The sequence below is a fragment of the Monodelphis domestica genome, chromosome 5 (assembly GCF_027887165.1).
Source record: "Monodelphis domestica isolate mMonDom1 chromosome 5, mMonDom1.pri, whole genome shotgun sequence".
In the NCBI taxonomy this organism is placed as follows: Eukaryota; Metazoa; Chordata; class Mammalia; order Didelphimorphia; family Didelphidae; genus Monodelphis; species Monodelphis domestica.
In genome coordinates, this window is record NC_077231.1 from 54,769,938 (window position 1) to 54,796,165 (window position 26,228).

At 37.5% G+C, this 26,228-nt stretch overlaps 2 protein-coding genes and 1 long non-coding RNA gene across 16 annotated transcripts in view; 1 reads left to right on the forward strand and 2 right to left on the reverse strand.

The window, feature by feature from the left end:
* Positions 1 to 1,898: 1,898 nt before the first annotated feature.
* LOC103098103 (uncharacterized) lies at positions 1,899 to 18,882 on the forward strand. Its single transcript, XR_472371.3, has 2 exons — positions 1,899 to 2,061; positions 18,545 to 18,882. It is a non-coding gene; the product is annotated as an uncharacterized LOC103098103 (long non-coding RNA).
* On the reverse strand, positions 2,621 to 7,918 carry BBS10 (Bardet-Biedl syndrome 10). Of its 3 annotated transcripts, XM_007503085.3 has the most exons (3): positions 7,541 to 7,918; positions 3,767 to 5,444; positions 2,621 to 2,766 (listed from the first exon to the last, which is right to left on the reverse strand). In XM_007503085.3, the coding sequence occupies exons 1-3, from the start codon at positions 7,729 to 7,731 to the stop codon at positions 2,668 to 2,670; spliced, it is 1,968 nt and encodes a 655-aa protein (XP_007503147.2). In that variant the 5' UTR covers positions 7,732 to 7,918; the 3' UTR covers positions 2,621 to 2,667. The 3 variants fall into 3 exon arrangements, with proteins under 3 accessions (XP_007503147.2, XP_007503144.2, XP_007503145.2); XM_007503082.3 differs by having other exon boundaries at positions 2,621 to 5,444; positions 7,541 to 7,917; XM_007503083.3 differs by having other exon boundaries at positions 2,621 to 5,444; positions 6,682 to 7,916.
* OSBPL8 (oxysterol binding protein like 8) overlaps positions 10,306 to 26,228 on the reverse strand; it is a 266,838-nt gene continuing 250,915 nt past the window's right edge. For all 12 annotated transcript variants that reach the window (XM_056798473.1, XM_056798470.1, XM_056798475.1 and 9 more), the window contains 2 exons: positions 24,813 to 24,915; positions 10,306 to 14,437 (listed from right to left, as the gene is read on the reverse strand). In XM_056798473.1, coding sequence (XP_056654451.1) covers positions 14,305 to 14,437; positions 24,813 to 24,915 — 236 coding nt within the window. In that variant the 3' untranslated portion in view covers positions 10,306 to 14,304. The remainder of the gene's footprint in view (positions 14,438 to 24,812; positions 24,916 to 26,228) is intronic.

Consider the following 26,228-nt stretch of genomic DNA (forward strand, 5'->3'; position numbering starts at 1 on the left):
CACTATTTCTGTAGTGCTTTAAGCATTGCAAAATGCTTTACATTCATTATCTCATTTGGTCCTCACAACAACTCTTGTGAGGTAGGTGCTGCTATTAACAAAGACTGTATGAGACAACTTGAAGACGCATAGCCTTTAGTGATTCCTATGACAAAATACAATTTACTGTTTTTTCAAATAAATCTCAATCTTGTCTAGCCATCACTGTAGATAGCATTTGCTTTAATTTCAGATTATTTCTCCTTGAGACTGATGCATCCTCCTAAGAACCACAAACAAATCAGTGCTTTATCACATCATCTAGGGATGGAGGGAGCAGTCAAGAGTATTAGGGATGAACCTTAACCCAGCCCAGAGGTAAATATGATACATATACTGCTTTCCCCCTTAGGGGAATGATCGAGGGCAAGACTGTTTTCTCTTCGTACTTAATGCCTAGCACGGTTCCTGGAAAGTTATTGCTTAATAAATGCGTATTCCATGAACTTGACAAGAAAACAATGATATTGTGACTGACCTCAACACCATCTCAAGTCTACAATATAGTGGTTGCACCACACCCAAAGGAAATATGGTGGGCTGTCTGTGCCCACCAAGATGCTTTGCTGAGTATGTCACCTAAGCTCATTTGGATGAAATCAGACATTTGCTGGCATGAAGCAAGTGGTCATTCAGTGGGCATGTCATTAACTCCTTTCTGACTGTCAGGCACTGTACTAAATTTCAGGGATAAAAAGAAAGGCCAAAACAAAGCCTGTCCTCAAGGAGCTCATGTTAATACAACACATAGCTTGGTACATATAAACTATAGACACAGCAAATGAAAGGTAATCAGAAAAGAAGAGGCTATGGCAGAGTGGAATGTAGTGTCAGAAAAGACCTCCTACTGAAGGTGGGATTTTAGCCAAGGCCTGAAGGAAGCCAAGGGAAATAAGAATAGAGATGAGCCACTATGCTAGGTACTAGGAAGACAAAAGCAAAAATGAAACAAGCCATGATCTCAGTCTACATTTTACCAGGGGTGTCAATGACTTGAGAAACCCTGTAGGACGGTGGGAAAATCCTGGCTTTGAAATCAGAGGACCTTAGTTCAAATCTCACCTGATACTTAGTACCTATGTAACTGACAAATCATTTAACCTCCCATTTCCTTATCTGTAACAATCAGGTAGCTCTGGAGAGAGCATTAGCAGATTTGGGGGGGAGGGAGTGAAGAGGGAAATCAATAGGTATAGAAGGTGGTTGCAGTCATGGGAGGGTGTGGGGGGGACAGATCAGGAGAAATGACCAGTGTAAAAGCAGAGATGTAAATGGAGGACCTTTCTGTAAAGGACAAATATATAAAATAAGGTCAGTTAGGTTAGACAAGAGTTCAGGAAGCAGAATGGTGTATGCTGAAGCTGGAAAGATAGGTTGGTTCTGTGTTGTAAAGACTTCCAAATCGAGCCAGAGGAGTTTCTATTTTGTTCTAGAGGTAAGAGAGCCACTGGAATCTTTTGAAGAATTAGTTACTTGGTCAGATTGTAAATGAAAAGAAAATCACTTTGGCAGCTGTGTGGGATAAATTGGAGGAAGGGCCTTGAGGTTTGGAGAACAGTCAGCAGGCTCCGAGTAGAGTAAAAGCCAGAAGTAAAGGGGCCCTGAACTTGCAGAGTGGCTGTACAAGTAGAGAGAAGGGGATGGGGAAGCCTTAGGCAAGCAGCAGACGTGGATATAAAAGATTCAACAACTGAGCCACATGAGTCAGTCCCCATGGACCTAAAAAAGGGTAAATGGGTCTTTGCGGATGAATTAGTAAGTGCTGGTGTTTTACACCTTTAATGTGCTTTTATAGCCCTTCCCCCCACACACAAGGGACACCTACTGAGGTTATAGGGAAATGCAGTCCTGGCAACTTGGAACTCTGAAGGCATTTTCCCATGGAAACACTGTTACACATTCTATGGTACTATTAACAGTTCTTGAAGACAGTGTGGTATAATGGAGGGCGCTCTGAAGATGGGAGTCAAGACACTCAAGTTTAAATCCAGATTCTGATTGTGACTAGCTGTATAACCCTGAGTAAGTCACAACCAATCTGAACTTTTCTAAAAATTAGAAACAGTACTTATACTCCTTACATTATAGTTATAGCAAGGAAAACAAGGAAAACTTTGTAAAACTTACAGTGCTTATTTGTAACTACATGTAATTATTAATCCACAATGGGGCTAATATTAAGGGTAAGAACCACCTGCACTGGAAATACAATGACCATTTATATTGTTTCTAGCAGCAAACAGATACAATTCCAAATAACTTCTTCAAGAATTAATAACTTGGAGGGTAATGAGAAAATAACTTAAATGAGAACATTTAAAAACAGGTTTTCTAAAAATGGATTTATTTTTTGTGTTCTCATGTGATAGTAATGCATTCTTATTAATAGTATGAATTTCAAAATTATTTGAACTATTAAAAATACTTATGATAGGACTTTATAGACTCTTTAAGTATTTTAGTTATCACTTCAGTTGATTTGTCAGAGCCTTAAGAATGGTGCTCTCCTGAACCATCTCCTAATGTATGTGTACTAGCAAAGGCCTTTTACAACATGGAATGAAGAAAAAACAAATAGGAATGGATTGAAAATGAGGCTCGCTCATTCAAAAAACATTTATTAAACACTTACTGTACAAAACATTGTAGATGGTGTAGATAGGGAAAAGAGAGGTAGACTGTCCCTGGCAGAGAGGCATCCCAATTTGGCATTTCTAAACATTGTAACTGCAATTTAAAATATTTTAATATTCAGATGTCAATATCAGTTTAGGCAAGGCTATTTGTTCTATTCAGATTAAAGCCATTAGTTTCCAAGAAAAAATTTAAAGCAAACATTTTCTAAATAATTTTTTTCCCATCCATGACGTAGGGTCAGTCAATGGCTGTCAAATAATAGATGGCAACTATGAAGCAAAAATCTAAATAGAACCACAATAAAATTATGTGACATTTATTCTTTATTAGTATAGCTATGGAACAAATAGTAGTGGAAACTACTATGATTAAGGGTAGGATGCAAAAAAGAACCTGACATTTGTTTGATATTTTAGTGTGTTAGTTAATAAGTACAACAAATAAAAATCTATTTCTGCTCTATGTTATGGACAGTTAATGTACAAAAACAGAAAGGGAATGGAAAAGAGGAAGGGAAGAGACAGATAAACCCTCTTACTACCTTCTCCCTCTGGCATAGTTAACACTAGCAAAAATAGACATAGACAAAAAGAAAGAAACAGAACTACTGTGGTGCTTGGGACCATACTAATGTGAAAAGCTTTTAAAGTCATATTGCATTTTTCAATATTCTAGGCCCTAACTTTGTAGTTTCATCTTGCAGAGCCCAACAGAAAAAGGCTGAGGGACAACTCTCCACTTGTCCTTTATAGACAGAGTCAGATTTAAAAAACCACTGAGGACAAAACTATTTTTACCCATCCTCTTCTGTTTCTTCATCACCAGTCTTTTGAGGCTGTTTATTAATACTGATGACCAAGTCAATGGTTAAGAGTTTTGTCAGGCAGTGAAGCACTGATGTCAGTAACTGGTATTTACAAGCTACTGATTCGAGGCCTGCTGGACTCCCAGCCACCCCCTGCTTAGCTTGTAGAGCATGCATAGTTCTTAAGTACACATGACAAAAGCTTTTACTTCCTCTCTTAGCTTTATAAAGGGTTTTTGGAAGGCTCAGCAGTGCATTAGCTATTAATGAACTGATCATACTTACTTCTGGCTTTTGGCACTGTCTGGAATAATCAAGAAGATAATAATGCAATAAGATCTCAAAGTGACCTCCGACCGGTAAAACAGAGCCAGCCTGTATAAAGGAGGTACAGTAACTTTGTGAAGGGTCTTGAAGTACCTCCTTTGATTTCATGTCTATGGTTGTTCTGCTCATTTTGCAAGTCTGTTCAATGACACTTAAATGTTCATCAGGAATATCTGTCAAGGAATCACCACTACAACTACAGCTGATAGCTACAAGTGGTTCCTTGGTATCAACAATCCCAATTTTGTTGGGATAAGAACATAATAGGGATTCAAAATCCTCCTTAATTTTGGGTGTCTGTGTTAGAGTTGTACTCAGAATATCATTCTTTGATTCCATACTTGATAGCACCAAATCTGGAGCATCTCTTAAATGAGATTGAGTTCTTGATGGATTATCTTTACTTATTAAAAAAGAGTCCAGATGCTGTTTTTCAAACAAAGCTCTATAAACTTCTATCAAATGGTGACTCTGTTTATTCTCTTTAGAATTAATAGAATTTGAAGTCTCATTTTGGTTGCTTCTTTGCACTTTGTAACTGAGATAAAGTACCTTAAAGACCTGTCGGAGTACTTTAAATGCTCCATGAAAAGCACGGATATGCTGGTCAGTGAGACCTTGGACCGGTCCACAAAGAATTAAACAGTGAGGTATGAAAGAGTGTGTGCTGAGTAAGCCAAGATGAACATACCTTCTGGAATTGAGCAAAATGGGTCGACAAAATGTCACTAATGCAGTGTCAGAGATGTGACACACTGAAGTGGCCCAAGATGGCATAAAAGGCGATAGAGAAATGATCCTACAAAGGAGAGAAATTTCCTCTGATGGTATATATTCTACCACTGAAATGCCATTCTGCTTCGCATAATAAATAACTGTTTCTTGTTGCTTCACACTAGACAAAAGCAATTTTATACCCTTACTTTGCAAATCTTTCATTATGGTTTTTGTTTTTTCGGTAATCCAAATGTGAGATGCCTGAAACTGTGCTTCTGAATTTATAAGCAGCTCAGAACCAGAGGTAGAAAGTGCAGGCTGAATGGGTTCAGTGACAATGATTATTCTCATATCACCATCTGCTGGGCAGTAAACAGAAAAATCTCTATGAATAACAAAACCTGATATGATCTTTGAACTTGAAACTGGAAGTCCTGTGACAGCAGTGCATAATTCCAGAAAATATTCATCTACTAAATCAATCATTTCATCCTTGCCATCTTCATGCTGCAAACATTTATAAAAATAATCACAAGTTAACTGGGAAATAAATTTCTGATTATTTCTTCCTACTCTTCCACAAAAATATGCATCTAACAGTGATTCTAGTGAGCTCCTACAAACCTTTTTCTCTTCTCCAGAAAAAGAAAAGATGGACAAAAAGTGTTTTCTCAAGTACTGAGTCATAATGTAGTCTAATATGTGTGCCTGAAATGTCAAAATTGCTTGAGAAATGTATTTCCACTGGCAACAATTTTTCCAGTGTCTTTCTTGGCTTGGAATGCTTCCCCCAAAAGAACCCCTTTCTTTTTCTGTGAATGCCTTAAGTCCTCGGAGTAAATCACAAAGAAGGATAATGAACGTTTTAGCACCATCTCCAGTCACATTCTGATTCATGGAAACACAAGTCACTATCATCCTGTTTGAAAAAGAAAAAAATAGAGCAGTCAAGACTCATTTGGCTTATACATCCAAATCTATAATTTTAAGTTGAAAACATTTTTCTTTGTTTAATTTTCAAAAGATACGGACTGTTGTTATAACAGTCCTCTAAGTAAAGTAATTACATTAACAGAGCTCATTGGAAATAAAGAGAAATATCTCATTTTAATGTTTTGTGGAAGAGGGGCTATAGGGCAACAAAACTTACTGTGAATTAGTAAAAATAAATTTTACAGCATGTGAAATTCTAGCCCTACTAGCATGGACACAGGTAATTTGGCTGTTATTTGAAAACGGGACTGGGCTTCCTTCTCACTTCTAAAAATTCCTAGTTTCCTTGAAGACTTAGTTTAAACAATACCTGCTACGTTTTACGTTTTTCTGAGTCCCTAAAGTTTATAGAGCTATGAATTACCTTCAACCTGTTTTGAGTATATCTCTATGTGCCTGTATCTGTTGTTTCTATATGTCTTTGTATCACCAGTGCCTGGAAGATAGTCCTTCAGTTGATCTGCAAACAGCTCTTTGTTGAGCTCTGGGGAAACAAAGCCAAATGGGAAATAGTTCCTGCCTTCAAGGAGTCTGTCATGTAGCAACAGGCTATATGCCTGCTTCTCCATTCAGAACTTCAGTTTTTGTTTATATATGAGGTATACACATATATAGTTACAATAACATCTATATGTGGACACACATGTTTGTGTTAATTCACATTGTGTAGTATATACACATATGTATATACAAAATATTGACTGATCCCATAGATGTCTCTGATTAAGGGAACTCCCTCTATCAAAGTAAGTAAACACCTTCTCTGTAACTTATAATCTTTAGAGGGCACAGCTGAGTAGCTTAGTGGATAAAGGATCAGCCCAGAGACCTCTGATTGTCCTGGGTTCAAATCTGTCCTCAGATACTTCCCAGCTGTGTGACCCTGGGCAAGTCACCAAACCCCAAATGCCCAGCCCTTACCACTCTTCTGCCTTGGAACCAATACATAGTACTGATTCTAAGATGGAAGGTCAGGGGTTTTATTTTTTAAAAATATCATAAACTTTTAGAGTTGTCTAGAGCACGAGGCTAAATGACTCAGCCAGGCTTACAAAGTCAAGTCAAGGGGCAGAATTTTAAACCAGAATTTTCTATAGCCATTATATAATTCATACAAAACACATACAAAATAATTTTGGGGTTAAGGAAGAAGGTACCATTACCTGTTGTGCCTGCTTTCTGGAGGCAAGGAGGTGCTCTGTCACTGTCCTTCCTTCCTCCCCCAGTACTACTTTGTATTTGTTTTGTCTCTAGCTTATCAGCGCCTGGTCTTTCCCAAAATGTAAGCTCCTTGAGGAAAAGGGATGTCTCAATGCTTTGGTGTGTGCTCATTGCTTAGTATAATAAAAGTTTGTGACAGTTGACTGAAACTGTGATCTTATTATTTCAATGGCCACCACAGTTGCTTCGCATTTTTTTTAACCTGCTTAAATTTTTTTTTAGAAGAAAAAATTTTTTTCTCACCCCTTCACCGCAAAAAACAAATAAAATAAATGTCCCGTTGGCTGCTTTTTAAAAGATTCTCACGAATGAGATTTCACTGCAAAACTGAAAGGAGGGGCTCAAAGGTTTGTTTCATCTGAGCATCTCTGAGGGAAGCTGTACTGCCCAACTGGGACAAAAGGCCCTTATTTCTTTTTAAGAGAAAGGTGGAAATGGTGGAAATGCTGTAGATGCTGTAATGACTTGTTGTAGGCAGGGGCTGCTCAAACTATTCTGTCTATAAGTTTATTTAGTCACTTTATATCTACGTTGTATGTGCTGTATAAATCCCGGTCTCGGGAAGGTCTCCTCGGGGGCAAAAACTGCCTTTTCTAAAGGTGTCTCTGCGCGTGGCTCACAGTAAGCGCTTTTTTTCAAGCCTTTCTCTCCCCGTGAGATTGTAAATTCTAGGAGAGCAGGGGCTTACTCTTCCTTACAGGTACTGTAGGGATTTAGTGAGCACAATGCCCGGCACGCACCAGGTGCTTAATAAATGTTGACGGAATTAACTGACGGCAGGAGCGGGAGTGGGGCCCCTACCTGGCCACGGGATGCTCTACGTTTAGCGCCTCCAGGAGGCGGCCCCCATCTCGGCTGAACAACACGTCGCCCGTGGGCTTCGTGCATAACACCTGCCGCCCCTCGGGCCCCACGGAGCCGCTCAGGATGCTCTCCAGGACCTCGGCCGCCTGCAGCGCCACACCAACGCCTCCAGCTGTGGCCGCCGCCATTGCCGCTCCTGCCGAAGTCCCGCCTTCTCGCTTCTGAGGCGAACCGGAAGCGGCGCAGTGGCTGCTGGGAGATTAGGGGTTAGCTAAGAAGGGGTAAGAATTATGTTTTATTTTTCGGCGAGATACCGGGCGTCCCTCAGAGGAAACCTGCCCCTAGCCAGGTGACGCGAACTTCCGCCAGGACCCGGAAGGGGTTGGGCGATGTGATGGGCCTTCTCGTTCTCACTTTATTTTTAGGTTGTCGTAACTGCGTTTCTGGCCTGTCACTTCCAGACGACTGTACATTCTGGCAATGTGGTATGTTAGCAGTAGGCTCTCGGGGCGGAAATGTACCGCTTGATGCACTTCTAAGTCTATTCTGAGTTCTTGATAAGTTTACACACAAAAACGATGCTTCAGGGGCAATTTAGTGATTAGAGCACTAGGCCTAGAGTCAGGAAGTCCTAAATTCAAATGCGGCCTCAGACTCTAGCTGTGTGTCCCTGGGCAAGTCACAACCCCCACAGTCTAGCCCTTACCGCACCACTTTTCTGCCTTGGAACCGATACTTGGTATTGATTACAAGACAGAAGGTACGGGATTAAAGAATTGAAGACGCCTCAAACCCTGATTCGTAGCAATGTCCTCCATTGAGATGAAATCCCGGAAGATTTATCAATCAGGCTGCCCAGTTAAGCCCTCCGCAGTGTCCACAGGGGCCCTAGGATGGGGGATGTGGAGCCGTAAGGAGCCCGAGGAGTCAATGGGCTCAACCTTCTTAAAACAAATTAGGAAACTGATGGGGATGAGGGGTGGGTGTGGATGTAGAGGTGGAGATAGCTATGGTAGGAGGTACCCAAGAGTGATTCGAATTCATGGCTGATAACTATACTCTACACAAAAAACAAGCTAAATCCAAAGAGATTAGAAGCAGCTTTTCTTATAGACACGGACATAAATTCATTCCCACCATCTCTCGAAAACAAAATTCCCATTAATCTCCTACCTCTTCCTTTTAACTTTTCATCTCAAAATTGCATGTATTTTATACTTTCCTCATGTATTGAGAGAATTAGTTGATTTTTTAAAAAATGTTATAGAATGGCCCCTCCAGGAAGGGTGTGTGTATAAAAAAGTTTAAAAAGTTTTTTAAACTTTACTTGATTAACGGAAACTTTGCATTTCCCCAAGGTTGCTAACATCTTGCATTCTTTCTCCAATAGTGGCTGCTGCTTTTCAATTCTTTTTCGGTCCTTTGAGTCTACTCCAAAAATCTCAACCACTCAAAAGGAATGCCCCTTTCTCCACCTCTCTTTTCTCAAGTGATTGAGACACTTATCCGTTACTACTTTCTGTCCAAACACAAAATCATGCTGACTGGATCCCTAACCTTTGAGTCATTTCCCTCTTTTCATTAGCATGTTATATACTTTGCCCTTTCCCTTAGACTAGAAGTCATTTTGGTCATAGTAAAAATTAAAAACAACATAAACCTTTGCTTAAAATGCTGTTCTCAAGATAACCTTCTTTCCTTCCTTTTAGTTGCCAGCTTCACTTAGAGCCTCCATTTCCTCATCACCCCACTATTTCTCAGCTTCTGTCTTGCTTTAATTATCTCTACCACTCACCAACTTTTCTAAGGTCACTAGTTGCTTCCTCATTGACCATATCAAATGACCTTTTCCCTTTCCTCAGCTTCTGTCATTTCAATGAATGGACCCCTTTTCTTGATGTCTTTTTTTCTGGTAGCTTTTGTGAGATGGGATTGTCATGACTTTTCTCCTCTCCACATCTATTTTCGTCTTGCCCTTTCAGGAGACCCTAGGTTTTTTCCTTCTTTAGCTCTACTTGGTTTTAGTTGTCCTTGATGCAGATGACTCTCAATTCTAGTTCCAACCTCACCATAGATCCTGGATTCCAAATGTCTGCTGGATCTCTACCTGCCTGTCACCATGAACTGGACAGTCTGCCACACTTTCTTCAGGACTCATTCAAAGAGCAGCTCTTCAAACGTTTTTTTCTCTCCTGAGGTGATCTGTTCCTTCTGAAAATGTTTGTGGCAAAATCTTTTACCTGCATTCTCAGAGTTTTGGCTAACTCCTCTAGGCACCTTTGGATCACCAGTACTTAGCAGTGACTTGCACTAGTATCTTTCTCCTTGAGGTATCTTTGTACCACCAGTACTTAGTAGAGGGGCTTCACTCACTGAATTTGGTTCTATATGCCAGATTGTTCAGAACAGTCAGTGAAATGCAGGAGTGAATATCTGGAACATTCCTTACATTTTTAATTCAAAGGGAATTGGTCATGTTTATTTAGATACCACTTTAGGGTTTTGGGATACTTGACTCTTTTATCTTAGGCTACTTAAAAATGAGTTTCTTAAATTCTTCAATTGGGCTTCCTCTTCCCTATGTTCCCTCTGTTGATTTCCTCTACTCCCAGGGACTTTTAGGACATTCACTCATATCTCTTATCCTAAAATACTTACAGAGTTCCTTAGAATGTGTAGAAATTAGGTAGCATAGAATTACAGTGTTCTCTGCACATCTCATCATGAACTTGGAGAACTCAACATTGTACACTTACACACACTGCAGATAACATCTCTTTATTCTATTAATCATACAAAACTATTGACCAGTGGTAGTGCTTTAATTTACAAATGGCCATTAACAAGATGTTTAACTTGGGTTTACACTTAGCATGCTGTACAGTGAAAACTCCAACTGAATTTTTGTGGCTCATTATCTTGAATGTTACATTACGTTTTTCTTTAAATAACTTTCTCAATAATGTGACACTAAAATAATTTTACATGATAGACGCAGAAACATGAAATAATTTTTCTAAATAAATATTTTAGGAAGAACATTCACATTCATTTTGTCATGGGTTTCTTTGTGGCTCCTTTCTCTATATATGCACCCCTCCCATATATTTATATATGGGTGTGTGTGTGTATATATATATATATTTATCAAATTAATGAGACACTGGTCCTATACAACTTTTAACAGTCCATTTTCAATTTTAAAATGTAACAGTACAAAAACAAGCAATGTGTTAAAAGTAACAAAAGAGAAAATTTTAATGCCAACAAGACATTCTCTATCTAGAATAAAATGAAATAAAATTACATATTAGTGGCAGGCTATGCATTTTAAAGAATCATTTTCCCAGTTAAATAAAAATTGAAATGTAAACGTATTAGTTTTTATGTTTTTTTCAAGATGGTTTAAAATGTCAATTTAGGTTTAAATATTAAGTTTAATTTTTTGCATATCTAACAATGAATTAAAAGTCATCTATGATGTAATTTATGGCTCTTCAATAATGCCACAATGCATTATACCTTCACTGTATAGAAAACAAACAGCACAGATGTTTACCACTCATTAGAAATACTAAAAACTAGAAAAAAATGGAATTGTTTACATTTGTTTCCTTAGATATTTGACTGAGTGAAATAGTTTTCAAAAAGTTAAAAGTAACTGCCTCCCACAAAAGTTGGTTTTCTTTTTAATGTATATATGGCACAAATTGACAATTTCTTTATACATCTCCAAACAGTGTGAATTCATCAAAAAGGCACTGTTTACAATACTCAGAAATAATCTGACAAATCTATTTCTGTGATGTTTGTAGAGTGGAGGCTATACTTACAGTAATTAGACAAACCCTTATAAAAGTACAGCTTTACTGTTTAAATGTTTATAAAAGAAAATAAAGTGACAGTGACCCTTTTAAGAAAAAAAAAGTCTACTGATTTGTTAACAAATACTCTGAATTCAGATTTTGTCTCAGTAATACAACTGGCAAAAAGATTTCCTAGAGGCACAAAAGCATAAATATTAAACGAGTGCTATATTTTACAAGGCAAAAAATTCAATGGAATGCAGATGGCTATTTGTGCTAATGTGAATAAGACTATACTGTACCTTTATAAGTGCATCAAGAAGTAGCGACATGTGAAATATAAGAAAAATTATCTATTGCTATAACTAAACATTTCACATGACTCATTTAGTCTCTTTTGATAGGCCAAATGCATCTCACTAAATAGAAAATTAAACATTAACATTTAAAAATAAAAACATCTCTAAATTTCTATGCAGAAAAGAGAGTAATGAAATGAAAAGACGGGTCCTTAAGGAGTTTAATCCTTGAACCTGGGAGACACCAGCCTCAGACAACTGCAAACTATACAATCACAGTTCTTTATGAATCAATGTGTAGAAGAGAAAAGGGTTACTCTCAAGTAAAGGACATTCAAGGTCAACGACATGTTATGGCTAAATACAAAGTTAATTATGTGTTTAAAAGGATTCTTATACCAAGCCTATTACCAGCATTGGTCTAACACTAAGCCACCGTTCCTGAGTGTCATGTTCAAGCTCACAGAAAGGAACTTCATGTCACTAAAAACATTAGGAAATATTGGATTAGATATGTGCTTTTAAGCATGTAACAAAACAATCATGAAAAATCTCATGGTTATTTTCACTTTTGTAAATTTCATGAAATATTCTTTATCTCCTTAGTTAGGAATTGAATCTATATCAGATCTGTCATAGAAATGGGAGTTAAGGAACAAATGAAGCAAAACACCACCTTTTAGAGTGAGTAGGGACATTCTTCCAGCTCATCTATATTTTTAAAATTATATACAAACATAAGGGTAAAAATAAGATAGACATGACCACCAACCACACACCACCATCAGGCTCACCAATTTTTCAATTCTTAATTGGAACTGAAATGTAAAGGTAAAATAATATATGCATAGCAATACTAATTTAAATCTTTAACTGCCAATATTTGTTTCTAAAATAGCATTTCATAACACACCAACAGATTTGTGGATGGGAAAAATTGGCAAAAGGAGTGAATGTACAAAAGTATAAGTTACAACATTATGGTTTCTAAGAGAAATGTTTGATATAGGGATTCTTTTATCTTTACCTATATATTTCCAGTTGAATAAACAAGTATGAGAACTGGATCTTTATATGTATGTGAGATTCATATTACCTAAGCATTATACTTAGGATACTTAGATCAGTAAGATGTAGTTTATTTTGTTAAAGTCAAACAAACTTGATCAGAATGAGTCCCTTCATCAGTCTCAGAATCTGTATTTTCAGTACCATAGTCTTATTATATGCTTAAATAATTCACAAAAGTTGCTTTTAGAAACTATAAAAACCATGTAAAAATAAAAGCTGCCTTACTTTATATTATGGAGTTTTAGACAAAACAGGATCCTGAAGCAGTGTGAATGAATGATATAGGTTTGGAATCACTAAGAATATATAAAGGGAAAATGGAAGATTAAGTTCCAGAATTCTTCTTAGGTGTATAACACTGCTATGCATCCTAAAAGTGATTATAACAAATTATAACAGACCATATCTCTCATTTTCTACCTCTTTTTGGTTTTTCAAGTAAAAGATTTTCAAGGTAATTGTAGTTTTCTGATTTCTTTAACCATTAACAGTTTAAGGAATAAATCAAAGTTTAAGAACCATTCCTAAAACAAGCCAATTACAGATGAAATAACCTGAATTATCTTATTTCATCCATTTCACAAACCAGCCACAGGCTATATACAAGATCATAATAGTAGTCATTTTTGAATTTTAGGGAATATGTAAAAAAAAAAATTCAGATGGCAGAAGTAGTTTAACACCTAAACCAGTTTTCTTTGAATTCACTATAATGATGAAATTAAGTTTCCTTGTCTTCCTGAAAATTTGATTTATAATGGTGGAAGTGTGGTGGTAGGCCATTAACATTGGCGGGTCTTGCTTAAAGAAATAAATTTACAGAAATTGTTTTCTAGGATGTGCTCAAGGGGACATCATAAAGCATGACTAGACAGAAGGTGGACTTTTCTATATGTATGCACATAAACATGTCCATACTAAAAGTTATTTACATTAAACATATGCTAAAGGCGCGCGCACACACACACACACACCCTTCACGTAAATTTGGTTTTTGATCCAATGTTGCCATTTTCATATATTATATAAAGTTTGACCCATCAACATGTTTTCTTTTTATGTTTCTGAGAAAGATAAAAGTTAGGCCCTTTGGAAGTGATCTGTGTACAGTGCAGCAAGTTCTTTAGGTATAATATGTCTCTTATTCCCCCCCCATATTTTAAGTCCTTATTAATAAAAGTTTTGTGCCTGTTTTATGAGGAAAACTGATCACTGTGCATGGTTTTACAAACTTAACAGTATTTTTGTTAACAACATTGCATGACTACAAATTGGAACATCACTAAAGAATAGGTGACTATTGTCAGGAACGAATGCCTACAGGACCTGTGTCGATATGCACTGTACACCGGCACAGCTGCACACAGATTAAAAATGTTCTGGCACTTATGCATTTTTCACGTTAACCAGATAGGACAGGTCTTGTTCCAATTAAGGATACAAGGCATAAGAGGTCAAAACTTCTAGATTTATCTAAGGTTCTTTTAGAAATATTGCATTGTTTGAATAAGTCCAAACTAACTTGAAAAATGGTCCCAGGCTAAGTCTAATCATTCCATTTCATTGATTCAATTATATAAGAATTCTACTTAAACATGAAGTTTATTATGATCTGTAGCAAAATCAGCAGGAATATGATGAAGTAGTCTCTTGGTTGTAGGAAAGTGTCGGTGACTGATGAACTTGAAATAAGATGATTTCGTAGAGCCACGATACTTCTACAAAATACAAAGCAATACAGATTTATAGTGACTTGTTAAAATGTTAATATTAAAAAATCTTATTTATACATGACTTCAAAATTGTCAAAGCTCTTCCAAGTGCATTCTTTCATTTGATCCTCTCAACAACACTAAGCTAGACAGGATAAATATTATTTATACTTTAAATTTGAGAAAATGGGCTTAGAAAAGTGAAGTGATAACCAGTAATAAAAAGAGTGGAAGACCTAGATCTTTCTCATTCCTATTTCAGCACTTTTCTAAATTATACTGACTCTAATACAAATAAATACATTTGAGCACTAAGTATTTTCACATGTTATTTTAGGACATTCCTGACAAACCCAACTCTCTTTAGCTACTAAATGGAAAGCTTCAAACACATATATGAAATTGCCTATGAGTATCAGGAGGTCATACCTAATTCTATACTTCATATAACAAGCCTGATACGGAAACCACACACACACACACACACACACACACACACACACACACACACACACACACACTTTATTAAGTACCACTGCCTTTCTTAGCATTAACAATGTCTTTTAAACAATTTAAATTCTGCTTTATACTTTGCTACTTGACTCTACCTACCAAAGGGGTTTGGAGATGAGGGGAAGGGAAGAAGCCGTTTAATTTCATGGGGGGGTGGGGGTGGGGGAGACCATGCACATAAACACAAAAAACCAAATTTCTCAATTTAAGCTTCTTCTCAATCTATATTGGCTAATGCAGGAATAGAGAAATGGTTAAGAAAGCCAGCCTCTACAGAAGGCCTACTCCACTGACTGATCATGATATGGAGGAGTCTGGATTACATTGTCAGTGTGACACAAGATCTGGGCTAGTCTGCCATGTTGGTGTGTGGAGTATTTGTCTGAAAACTTTATTTGGCTCAAAGTTTTGATGCCCATAGATGCACCCAATAGAATGCTTCCTAAGGAAAATGTTTTAGACTATATTCTCCATAAGGAAGTTGTAAGCCTGCATAGTGGCAATGCTGCCAAATACATAAATGTAAGATCTGTTGCGAGAGTCTTGCTGGATGGTCATGAGAACCAGGAGAACAGGGGCAGCAACAACAAAAGAACTGGCCCTGCACATAGAGCATGCCAGTGGAACAGGTGACAGAAACGGTAGCAGAGAGATGAATAGGGTATGGAATTGACCCTTGGCATCCTGAAATTCTAGGTTCTAGGAAGCTGAGAAGTCAGTATTTCAGAGACTACTATCCTGAGACTGAATCTGCAACCCTGGAATGTGAGTGAGGCAGTTGAGGGACCTGTGACCCTCTCTTACAGTGTTGAGTCACCAGAAGGTTCAACCGGATCCAGAAGATGCAGGAGATGGTAGCCTTCAGGTGTGGGCACAAAGCATAGTTACTGCCTGACAAAATTCTCTGTCTGGGTTATTAAATGCCTTTTGCTTTGATATAATATATAATCTAGCATAATCTAAAATGAAGTATCAGTGGGGACTCAGAGCTGTGCATTTGAGTAGATGATATCCCCAAGTGTGGTTAAAAGGACAGAATCCCTTGTAACAGATGAATCCCCTTTCTGAGAGCTAGCCTAGCTAGACGGAGACCACTCTCTAGCCCCCAATAGGTTGGGCCCTCAGTAATGAATTATTTTGTCTTGAGATGAATTAAATTGTCTCTTGAAATGAAATATGGAATGGCTTTCGGTCCTCCATGGCGGCCCTTTTCCACTTCTGCAGTGAGAGCAGCTAGATAAAAGGGTGGAGGGTAGTGCATTGTGTCACAGGTTTTAAACTGCACAGAAACAAAAACTTCAGTACTAGGGAGCTGATGGCAAACTCCACTGCCCCATTGCCAATGAAGAGAGCTACCAGAAGAACAGAATTATATCTGTTTGGTGACACATCATTTTAATTATACAGCATTAGGCTTGATTCTTCTCCTTTCTATTTCCATTTCATTTAGCCCATATGCTGTTTTCTTGGTCTTGCTTATTTCACTTCACATCAATTCATGTAAGTCTTCCTGAAATTTAATATTCTTTTTTTTAAGGGTACAGTAATACTAAGTTACATTCATGAATCACAGTTTCACTATATCCCAACTGATAGCTATTTTAATTGTTCTTTGTACAACAAAAAGTGCTATGAACATCTTAGAGGGAGGTCTTTCTATCATTGACCTCCTTGGGATATTTGCCTAATAGTAAATAGACATTTATTAAGTACCCAGTGTGTTCCAGGCACTGTGTTAAGTGCTGAGGATACAAAAGATGAGCTCACAATCTAATGGGGGAGACAACCAAATATATAGAATAAATAAGGAATTAAGAGAGGCTGAGAAAGTTTTCTGGTAGAAGATACTTTCAGCTGGAATTTAAAGGAAACCCTGGATGACTATGCCAAGAAGAGGGGGCACAGCCGGAAGGCCAGTGTTACTGGGCTAAAGTGTACATGGCAGGGGATAATAGTGGGATCTCTGTTGACTATCATCTTTTAGAAAAGCATAATCAGTTAACCAATAAGCATTTATTAGGCACCAGCTATTATGAAAGACTGTGAATAGCATCACTTCATAAAAAAGTACAGAGCAGTGGAAGGGGAAAAAAGTTCTCCGAAGGCTTAGTGGAAGATTAAATGAAGCTGCATCATCCCAAAGGTACTTAAAGCTGAGAGTGAAAGGAAGACAAAAATGGAAATGATGCTCAGATTTATAGTAAACTTGTCTTCATCTGGAAGTGACCCAGTCATCCAGATTTAGTCACATGTCAATAAACAAATTTGGGAAGACTGAACTAGACCCAAGGACCTGATGAGGTTCATGCTTAGACACAACACAATTTTGAGGGCACGAGGACTTTGGGGAGAAGAAAGACAAGTTCTTTTTTAAGTGTTGAGCTATTGGTACAAATAATCATTAATATAAAAGGCTCTTTAGTGACATGTAAGAATAGTCCCACTATTAGAGAGTACTTTGTGGGGAATAAAAAAAATAATATTGAAAAGTCCACATCTGCTGAAGTATTTACAAGGGGTTAATTGTCTTCATTTTTCTATTCTGCATTCCTGTTTTACTAAATTAAGAGACTTGGGGCTTGTGTTGGGGAAAGTTCTGTTCCCCCAATGTCCTGGGAAATTCTGGATGGTGGAAGTCAGGCACAGAAACAGAAGTGAGGCCAACAATTGCAGGTTTATTTTTAGGATTTGCATTAAAGGTTTATGATTGGCTACATCACCTTGTTTCATTTTACCTTAGAGATAGGACAACTCACCCAAATAGGTGGTCACATCATACTTCCACTTTGTGGCAGGTGGAAAGAAGGGGCAGAGGGCCTGATTACAAGGAATGGATGGCTTATGCCAGCACCAGAAGGAATAACTTTACTAATGAGATCACAAAATTGTAGCACTGATGTATTGAAGGGGCTCAAAGCCAAGTATTTACTGATGAGAAATTTTCAAGGACTTAAGAATTAGAAGGAATAGGAGGAAGACTTGGATGGAATAATAGTTAACACAGAGGAAGGACATGATGTTATTGAGTTGGGAAAGAAAGTTGCAAAAAGGAGTCAAAGGCCCCAGCGGCAGATTGTTATCTCACTCTTCCAGAAGAGGAAGTCTTAAGGGTAACCCATAAGGAAGAAAAGAAAAAGCTGGGGCTCCAGCTTTCAATAAAGTATACATATCAAGGAGAATTTTGTAGTTAATGCAGAATTTTCCAAGACAATAAGTTCCTTGAGGACAAGGAACATTTTCATTTTTGTGTCTTTGTATCTCAAATACTTTGCAGTGTGTCTGGCACATGACGGCAATTAAATGCTTGTTGTATTGAACTGGCTGATAAAACATGCATAGTTTCTATATTTTGGAAAATAAATGCTATGTATGTTTACACTACTGGGTCATCTCCCTATTAGAAAAAGAAGGCAAAGTGGTTGGAGGAATGCCCCCTTATCAAGATATTAGGTAGAATGAAATGGTCTTTTAAAAACTTAAATAAGGGTTTCAAGGAAAATATAAAAAGAAACATATCTAAAGAGAGAAAAGAATCCTGACTTATGACAAGAAGTTAGTAGGTAGAAAAATATAACAAAAGATTTGAAATTCTTCCCACAGAATGAAGAGCTGGGTCTGCTGAGGAAGAAGCAGGTGCTTATAATCCAAGGAATCATGGGTGACTTTATTATGAGTTAACTCTGAAGAAAGAAGAAATGAACAACAGTTATTGGTGCCTCCCTGATATAGGGTACTAGGGCAGCTATTTAGGGATTTGGCATTAACAGAGATCTGTGAGATCTTTCCAAGGGTATATATCTAGAAGAAGCTCTCAAAATTTGTCAAACTTGTACATACACTTTTGGTGACTTACATAGATGCAAATAATATTTCCCAGAGAATTCTAGAAAACATCACCTGGGATAATTAATGGGAAATAAACTAAAGACTTTGGAGTATGATGTCTTTGTCACTAATGCTGATCAAAGGCAAGGAATTCAGAAAAGAAGACCTGATAAGTGAATAGTTGGTTAAGAAGAGGATCTCTGAAAAAATAGGATTTGAATTTCTAGACCATAGCTAAAAATATGAGAAATCATTCTTTGGCTCTTGGCCAAAGATGGAATGTACACAAAAACTACAGATAATTTCCTATAGTTTAACAAAATCTAGTCAAAAGAACTTTTGCCCAAAAAGGGGAAGGGGAAAAAATTACACACTGTCATACCATTCAAGACACTCCAGCCATGATGGCGAACCTATGGAATGGGTGCCAAAGATGACACGTAGAGTGCTCTCGGTGGGCACTCAACAAGCCTCCCTCCCCACCACCCCATTCTCAGAGTTCCTTGCTAGAAAGGCAGAGACTTGGGTGGAGCTGCTCCCCTTCCCCTCTCCACCTTGCCTGATGACATTTTTTTCATCTTCGGCCCCTCTACCCAGCAGCCAATGGGAGTGCTTCTTCGTTCCCCAGTGTGGGCAAAAGGGGGGGGGGAGCACAGCAAGCTGTCTCTAAAAGGCTCACCATCCCTGGTCTAAGGAATAGATATAATACAGGCACATAAGCATAGCTGTGGAGATGCCCATAATTTTACTGGAGACGAAAGAGAGTCTAAGTAAAACTCCCTACTAATTAAATATGTAGGTAAACTATGTGGAGGTTACAAGCAGGAAGTTCCTAAGGCAAGGAGGCCCATTTGACTCATGCTTCAGAGAGAGGTTACACTAGAACATCCATGTTTTTCATAACACTCTGCTCATCTTGGAATCAGACCTAGTACAAAAGGTGACTTTTCCCAGGGATTCTTGGTGGCTAAGAATCAAACATGGTTTCTGGCCCCTATGGAGGTCTGGGAGCTGTGCTCTTATTTCTTTGAGGCATCACCTGAACCTGGTCTGGAAATCTCTGGTTTTACCTCTTAAACTTCTCTCAGTGCATAGCATATTCCCATTGTGTTCAACATTTTCTTGTTTACTTGTGCCTCAGATGGATTTGGGGATTATATTTCATGGTTGGGTCAGACTGCTCTTTTAGATACTATGGGATGAGGTGGCCAGTCCCTGTGTAGCCTGCATGATGCCACCTTTGCTGCTCTGAATGACGTAGCTAAGACCACTTGTGCCTATCCTTTAGTCTCTGAGGGCTGGTGCCCTCACTTGGGTTTTGGCCTCAGACTTTTCTCTGTTTCCTTTTTATTACAGAATTGATATCTAGGACCTGACTGTTGCTGTAGCCCAGATAGCCCCCAACCAGGTGCAAATGAAATATGCAGTAGTAGGCCTCCTGCAAGACCCAGGCACTGTGCTGCCCCTCTCTATGCTGGGGTCCAGGGAGGGCTGCCTGGGAGATATGGTGCTTCTGGTCTCTCCTTAGCATACCTACAGGCTTCTATTAGCCAGTTTATGTAGGCATGGACTAGCAGGGAGTTTATACCTGTTTTATTTTTGTTTTCTTTACCATTGTTCCATCAGTTCATTTTTCTTTTAAACTTTGCTGGAGTATTTGTAGAAGATATGGAGTCCTCCAGGTCAGTAATGTCAAACTCCAATAGAAACAGATCCTCATGTGCCACATATGAACTTAGAAATTCACAAATAACAATATGACAATAAAGGAAAATAAATGTTGGAGGGGATGTGGCAAAATCGGGACACTAATACATTGCTGGTAGAGCTATGATCCAAATGTTCTGGAGGGCAATTTGGAACTATACCCAAAGAGCTATAAAACAATGCACACCCTTTGATCCAGCAATACTACTACCAGGTCTGTATTCCAAAGAGATTTAAAAAATGGGAAAGGACCTGTTTATACAAAAGTATAGCTCTTTTTGTGGTGTCAAAGAATTGGAAACTAAAATGCTGTCCCTTGATTGGGGAACGGTTGAACAAATTGTGGCATATGATGGTGATGGAATACTATTGTGCTCTAAGAAATGATGAATAGGATGATTTCAGAAAGAGCTGAAAAAGACCTGTGTGGACTGATGCAGAGTGAAATAAGCAGAACCAGAATTTTGTACACTGTAACTAAAACATTGTGGGATGATCAAATGTAAATAGACTCTGCTACTGATAGCAATGCAATGATCAGAACCACTACTAACAGCAATACAATGATCCAGGAAAATTCTAAGGATTTATGAATGCTATCCACCTCCACAGAACTCTGGGAGTAGGAATGGAGATGAGAACATATGATTTATCATTTGTTTATTTGGGAATATGTTTTGGGGTCTTGGTTTTATAAGATTATTCATTTACCAAAATCAATAATATGGAAATAAAAAAAGAAATCCACAAATCAACATTATCTATTTTGTATTACATTTTTATTTAGTCTGTTAAACCTTTCCCAATTACATCTTAATCAGGGTATCCATGTAAGTTTCACAACTCCTTTCTAATTCTACTACGTCACCATCTTACTAAGAAGTCACAAAATGCCAGTCCCTAAAAGATTAAAATTGTGGATCATGTGAAGGGCAATGAAGAGTCACATGGCAGTAGCAAGTAAGTTATAGTATGTTAGCTATGAAGAACAGCACATAGATAACACATAAAAAACTATATCATCAAAAAGATGTATGGCCATGAAAGGGAGGAAGGGATGGGATTAGCTCGTGTGTTTCTGATTGGCATTATGTGACATTAGGAGATCTAGGAGGGAGGCTTCTAGGACATTGGATGGACTCGGTGACAAAGATACAGGGAATTAGATAAGAGGTGAACAAAATGAGAAGGCATGGAGGGGTTGTGCTCTCTCTATCACTGAATTTCTACTGAAGATCCACAATAAGATCAAAAAGTTTCTGAAGGATTCAAGAAGTTATCAGTGAGTGGAGGGAATGAGATGAGATGACTGCACTTGGGCTCTGGAAGTGCATCTTTGATTACAAAAAGGATGAACCTGTGATCTCAACAGAATAGAGAACTCCTGGATGAGGAATCTCTCTTCCAATGCAGCTTGCTAGTGCTTTTGAAACTTAAAAGTTTTAGGAAGTTGCATCAGAGTTAAGTAAATTGGCCAGGGTCACATGGCCAGTTGGCATCTAAGATGGGCCTTGAGGCTGCATTTTCTTGGCTTTGAGTCTAGCTTTCTATTACTAAGTTTTCTTAAAAAGCATTAAAATAGACAAAAAGATTGTGGGATTATGTAGTTGCATTAAATTTCAGAAATACACTTCATAGGAAATACAGGAACTAGGAATGAAATGTGGGGATAGTGGGAAGAGGGAATATTTCAATGAAGGCAAATGTAGAAGAAAATGTTGTCATGCTAATATATTACAAATCACTTGAGAAGGAAGAAGTTCAGTTTGGAAAATGTACAAGCCTAGTCTGAAGGTACAATATATAGGAGTGGTGAGTTTGAATTATATGCACACTGATTGGATCTTTCTCTCTCTGCAAAACAAAACAAATGCAGCCACTATATAATAGTAAATGATAATTTCACATTTCAAAAGTAAAGTAGTAAAGGGGAACTGCTATTCTAGCATCAAATATGAACTTGTAGTTGAAATATAAATCATAGAAATATATATGTGTGTGTGTGTGCATATGCATGCATGCATGCACACAGGAGTTTAGCAAAGGTAGATGACCATTCCACCTCAAATTCTGTGATAGAGGAGAAAAAAGCCAGCCATAAAACTGACATGGACCACAGGTTTTATAGAGCAGATTGAATAATATACTATAGGGAAAGTCAGAGCAGTATGGTCAGTGAGCTCTCAATCTGAAATTTTGTTAATTTTTTTCTTTTATTAATCTATCCTTCCCATTACTCCTTCCCCTTCATATCCCCATTGATCAATTTTTTAAAAGGAAACAAAATGAAAAATAAACCCCTTAATATGTACATGGATAGTCTGATAAAACAAACTCAAATACTGGCCAGAGTTGGCAATGCATCTATCTCTCTTACTGCATTTTAAATTCATCACCTCTTTTATACATGGGGAGAGATATGTTTCCTCTTTATTCTTTTGGACTAATGGCATCTCATTGCATTGATCAGAGTTCTTTCAATGTTGTTTTTCCTCTATAATTTTATCACTGTATAAACTGTTCTAGTTCTATCCACTTCATTGTGCATTAGTTTATAGAGGTCTTCCCTTTACGCATAACTGTCCATTTTAGTATTTCTTGTGGCAAAATAGGGCATGGTTCAAAATTGCTTTCCAGAATGGATAGACCAATTCATAATTCAATGAAGAACACATTATTTATTGTATCTTGTTTTCCCCTTAGACAGACCCCTCCAATTTTCATCATCTTCCTCTTTTTTTGGTCTTTTGCTAATTTGATGGATGTGAGATGGGACTTCAAAGTTGCTTTAATTTGTATTTATCTATTTATTGATGATTTAGAACATTTTTTCATGTGCTGATGATAGCTTGTCTTTCTTCCTTTGAAAACTTCCTGTTCATGTTCTCTGACCATTTATCTCTTAGGTAATAGTTCTTGTACTATGATTCTGTTTCCTATATATCTTGGATATGAAATATTTATCAGAGAAACTTGCTGAAACTTTCCAAGTTACCTGTTTCTTTTCTCATTTTAGCTACATTAGATTTATCTATGCACAAACTTTTATATTTCATAAAATCAAAATTGTGCATTTTATTTTGTATGATCTTCTTTAGTGACCCAATTCTTGAACCATTCCTGTGTCCACTGATTTTATTTTTTGCTCCTCTAATTTGTTTATGATGTGAACTCTTGTATATAGGTTGTGTATCCATGTGGAGTTTGGCATTTGGTGTGATGTAGTAATATAAACCTATTCCTGTCATATTGATGTCCAGTATTACCAACAGTTCCTAACAAATAGTGAGTCCTTCCCCCAAGAACTGGGGTCTTTGGTTTTACTGAATCTTTGATTGCTTCTCTGTACCTAATCTCTTCCACTGATTGACTTCTTTTTTTTAAGCTACTACTAAAACATCTTAATGATTATTGCTTCATATTACAACTTAAGATCTGGTATGGAAAGATAAAGGTTGAAATTCTGAAGACAGACAAATTGCAATGACAAGAAAAAGAAGAGTCATCTAAAAGACTCATAAAGATACAGATGAACTTTCAATGACCAACTTAAAATTTTTAAAAGACCTGATTAAAGCAAGGGCAGGTAATGGAGGATGACTGTAAGAGCACCATATGGTCTGATAAGAAGATTGTCAGGTGTACAAAGGCCAGAAATTACCAAGCATTTATTAAACACCTATAATGTACTTGGCACCTACCATGTGCCAGACTTTAGGAATTTAAATGCAAAAGTGAGACAATCGCTGCCCTCCAGAAGCTGACTCTACGTGGGGAAATAACACAAATCTATACAAAACAATACAAGGACCTTTTTTTTTGGAGGGGGGGTGCATTATAAGCTGGAGGATCAAGAAAGGTTCTATATAAAAGATAGTACCTGAGCTGAGTTTTGAGGGAAATAAGGGATTATAAAAGGAAGAGATGAGAAGGGAATAGGGAGGGAAGGAGTGAGGGAGGGAGAGAGAAGAGAGAAAAGAGAGGAGAGAGGAGGAGAGATGAGAGAGGAGGGAGAGAGAGAGAGATCAATTTCAATATCTATCACTGAATAGTTCAGTCCCAAAACAACAAGGAATATAATTGCTTTGCTGTTGGTCTCTCTCCCTTTTCATGAATCAAAGATTAACTCAATTTTATCTACTTCTGAAGATATACACATATATGCCCACACAAAATAGTTAAATATATACAAGGTTGTTTGGGAGGAAGACACTTGAAGGAATTGGGAAGGATTCATACAAAAGATGGTGTCTGAATTGCAACTTAAAGGAAAAGAGGGACTCTATAAGGCAAAGGATTTATGAATTAAACACAACTAATTATCATTATTCATTACCTTTTAATTTCTTCCTGTGTTTGTTTTATACAGTCAATGGAACACTGTAGGTCTCCAAGATCTACTGTCTTCTTTCTTCTTGAACTTGGTTTTAGTACTTGAGCTAAAAAGACATTTACGATGGAATTGATGAAACAATGAAATTCTATTCTTAAATGAAGTGTATGTTTCCACTAAGGGGTTCAATTATACAAAAAAAAATTATGGCTTTAATTTTATGAAATATATAGACACTAAATCTTTGCAACCAAATAATTTTAAATATTTCACAACAAATATATTTAAAGTAAGAACTGAATCAAACAATGGTGGCTATTAGATTTTTTCCCCCTAAGTTATAATGCCAAGTATGGAGTATTTTTAAAATGATCTTTTATAAAGTACTGAATATATGACTTCTAGATGCAATGGGTAAGGGGAGGAGAGGGGAAAAGTGAGGGAGGAAGAAAGCAGAAGAGTATTATGACTTTAGCCCCATCCCCATTATCACTGAATAGACCATACAATCCTAGATTTAGAGTTGAAAAGAAAAAAGTTATTTGGAACCAACCCCTTCAATTGGAGGTAGGGGAAACAGATCTAGAGGTTAAGTAACTTTTCATTGAGGTCACTGAGGGGATCAGGGATAGTGCCAGGACTCAAACCCAGACCTCTGTATCTAAACCTCTTTCCATTGTATAACACTGCCCCCAAGAGCCAGCCCTTTTTTAGAGCTAGTATTATTTCTGTTACTGGTACACACCAGAAATCTTGGAAACAGTTTTGATTTCTCCATCTCTCTTGGACTATTTTAATAGCCCATAAGTCACCAGGCCTTACTGATTCTTTCCCTCATAATTCTTCCCTTCCCTCACCTCTGTTCTTTTCACTCCATGGCTATGCTTCTGTTTTAGTCCTTTTCTTCATGACTAGATTCTAATGATCCATTTCTAGTCTCTCCCCTATTAAATCAATCCTGCGGTTGCAGCCTGATTCTTTTTTATATAAATATCTCTTTCATGACATACCCCTGTCCAGAGACCTTCAATGGTTCTATAGTGTATACAAGATTAAATTAAAAATGCTGGCTTAGCCTTGTATCCTCTCTAATCTGATTTGGCCAAACCTTTTTAGCCTTATCTCCCACAATTCTTCTCACAGAATATGAGTAGGAAAGCCTGAAAGGATCGCCAGAATTCAACCCATATCTCAAGAATTTGTTCTACAAAATCCAGGTCATCCCCTCTGAAGGGGAGGAAACCTATTACTTCCTAAAATAGGCCATTTCATTTTGAGCTAGCTTTAATCGTCAGGAAGGTTTTTATTGAGTTGAACCTAAATCTACCCTCTCCAATTTCTACCCACAATTTCTAGGTCTTCCTTCTGGAACCAAGCAAAACAAGACATATCACTTTCCATATAAGAGCTATTTTCAGT

Bases quoted from the DNA above. Each gene is read 5' to 3' on its own strand.
- BBS10 (XM_007503082.3), bottom strand. From the start codon at position 7,731: ATGGCGGCGGCCACAGCTGGAGGCGTTGGTGTGGCGCTGCAGGCGGCC. The intron at 5,445-7,540 runs GTAGGGGCCCCA...TTTTTCAAACAG, and splicing joins GTAGAGCATCCCGTGGCCAG to GATGATAGTGACTTGTGTTT.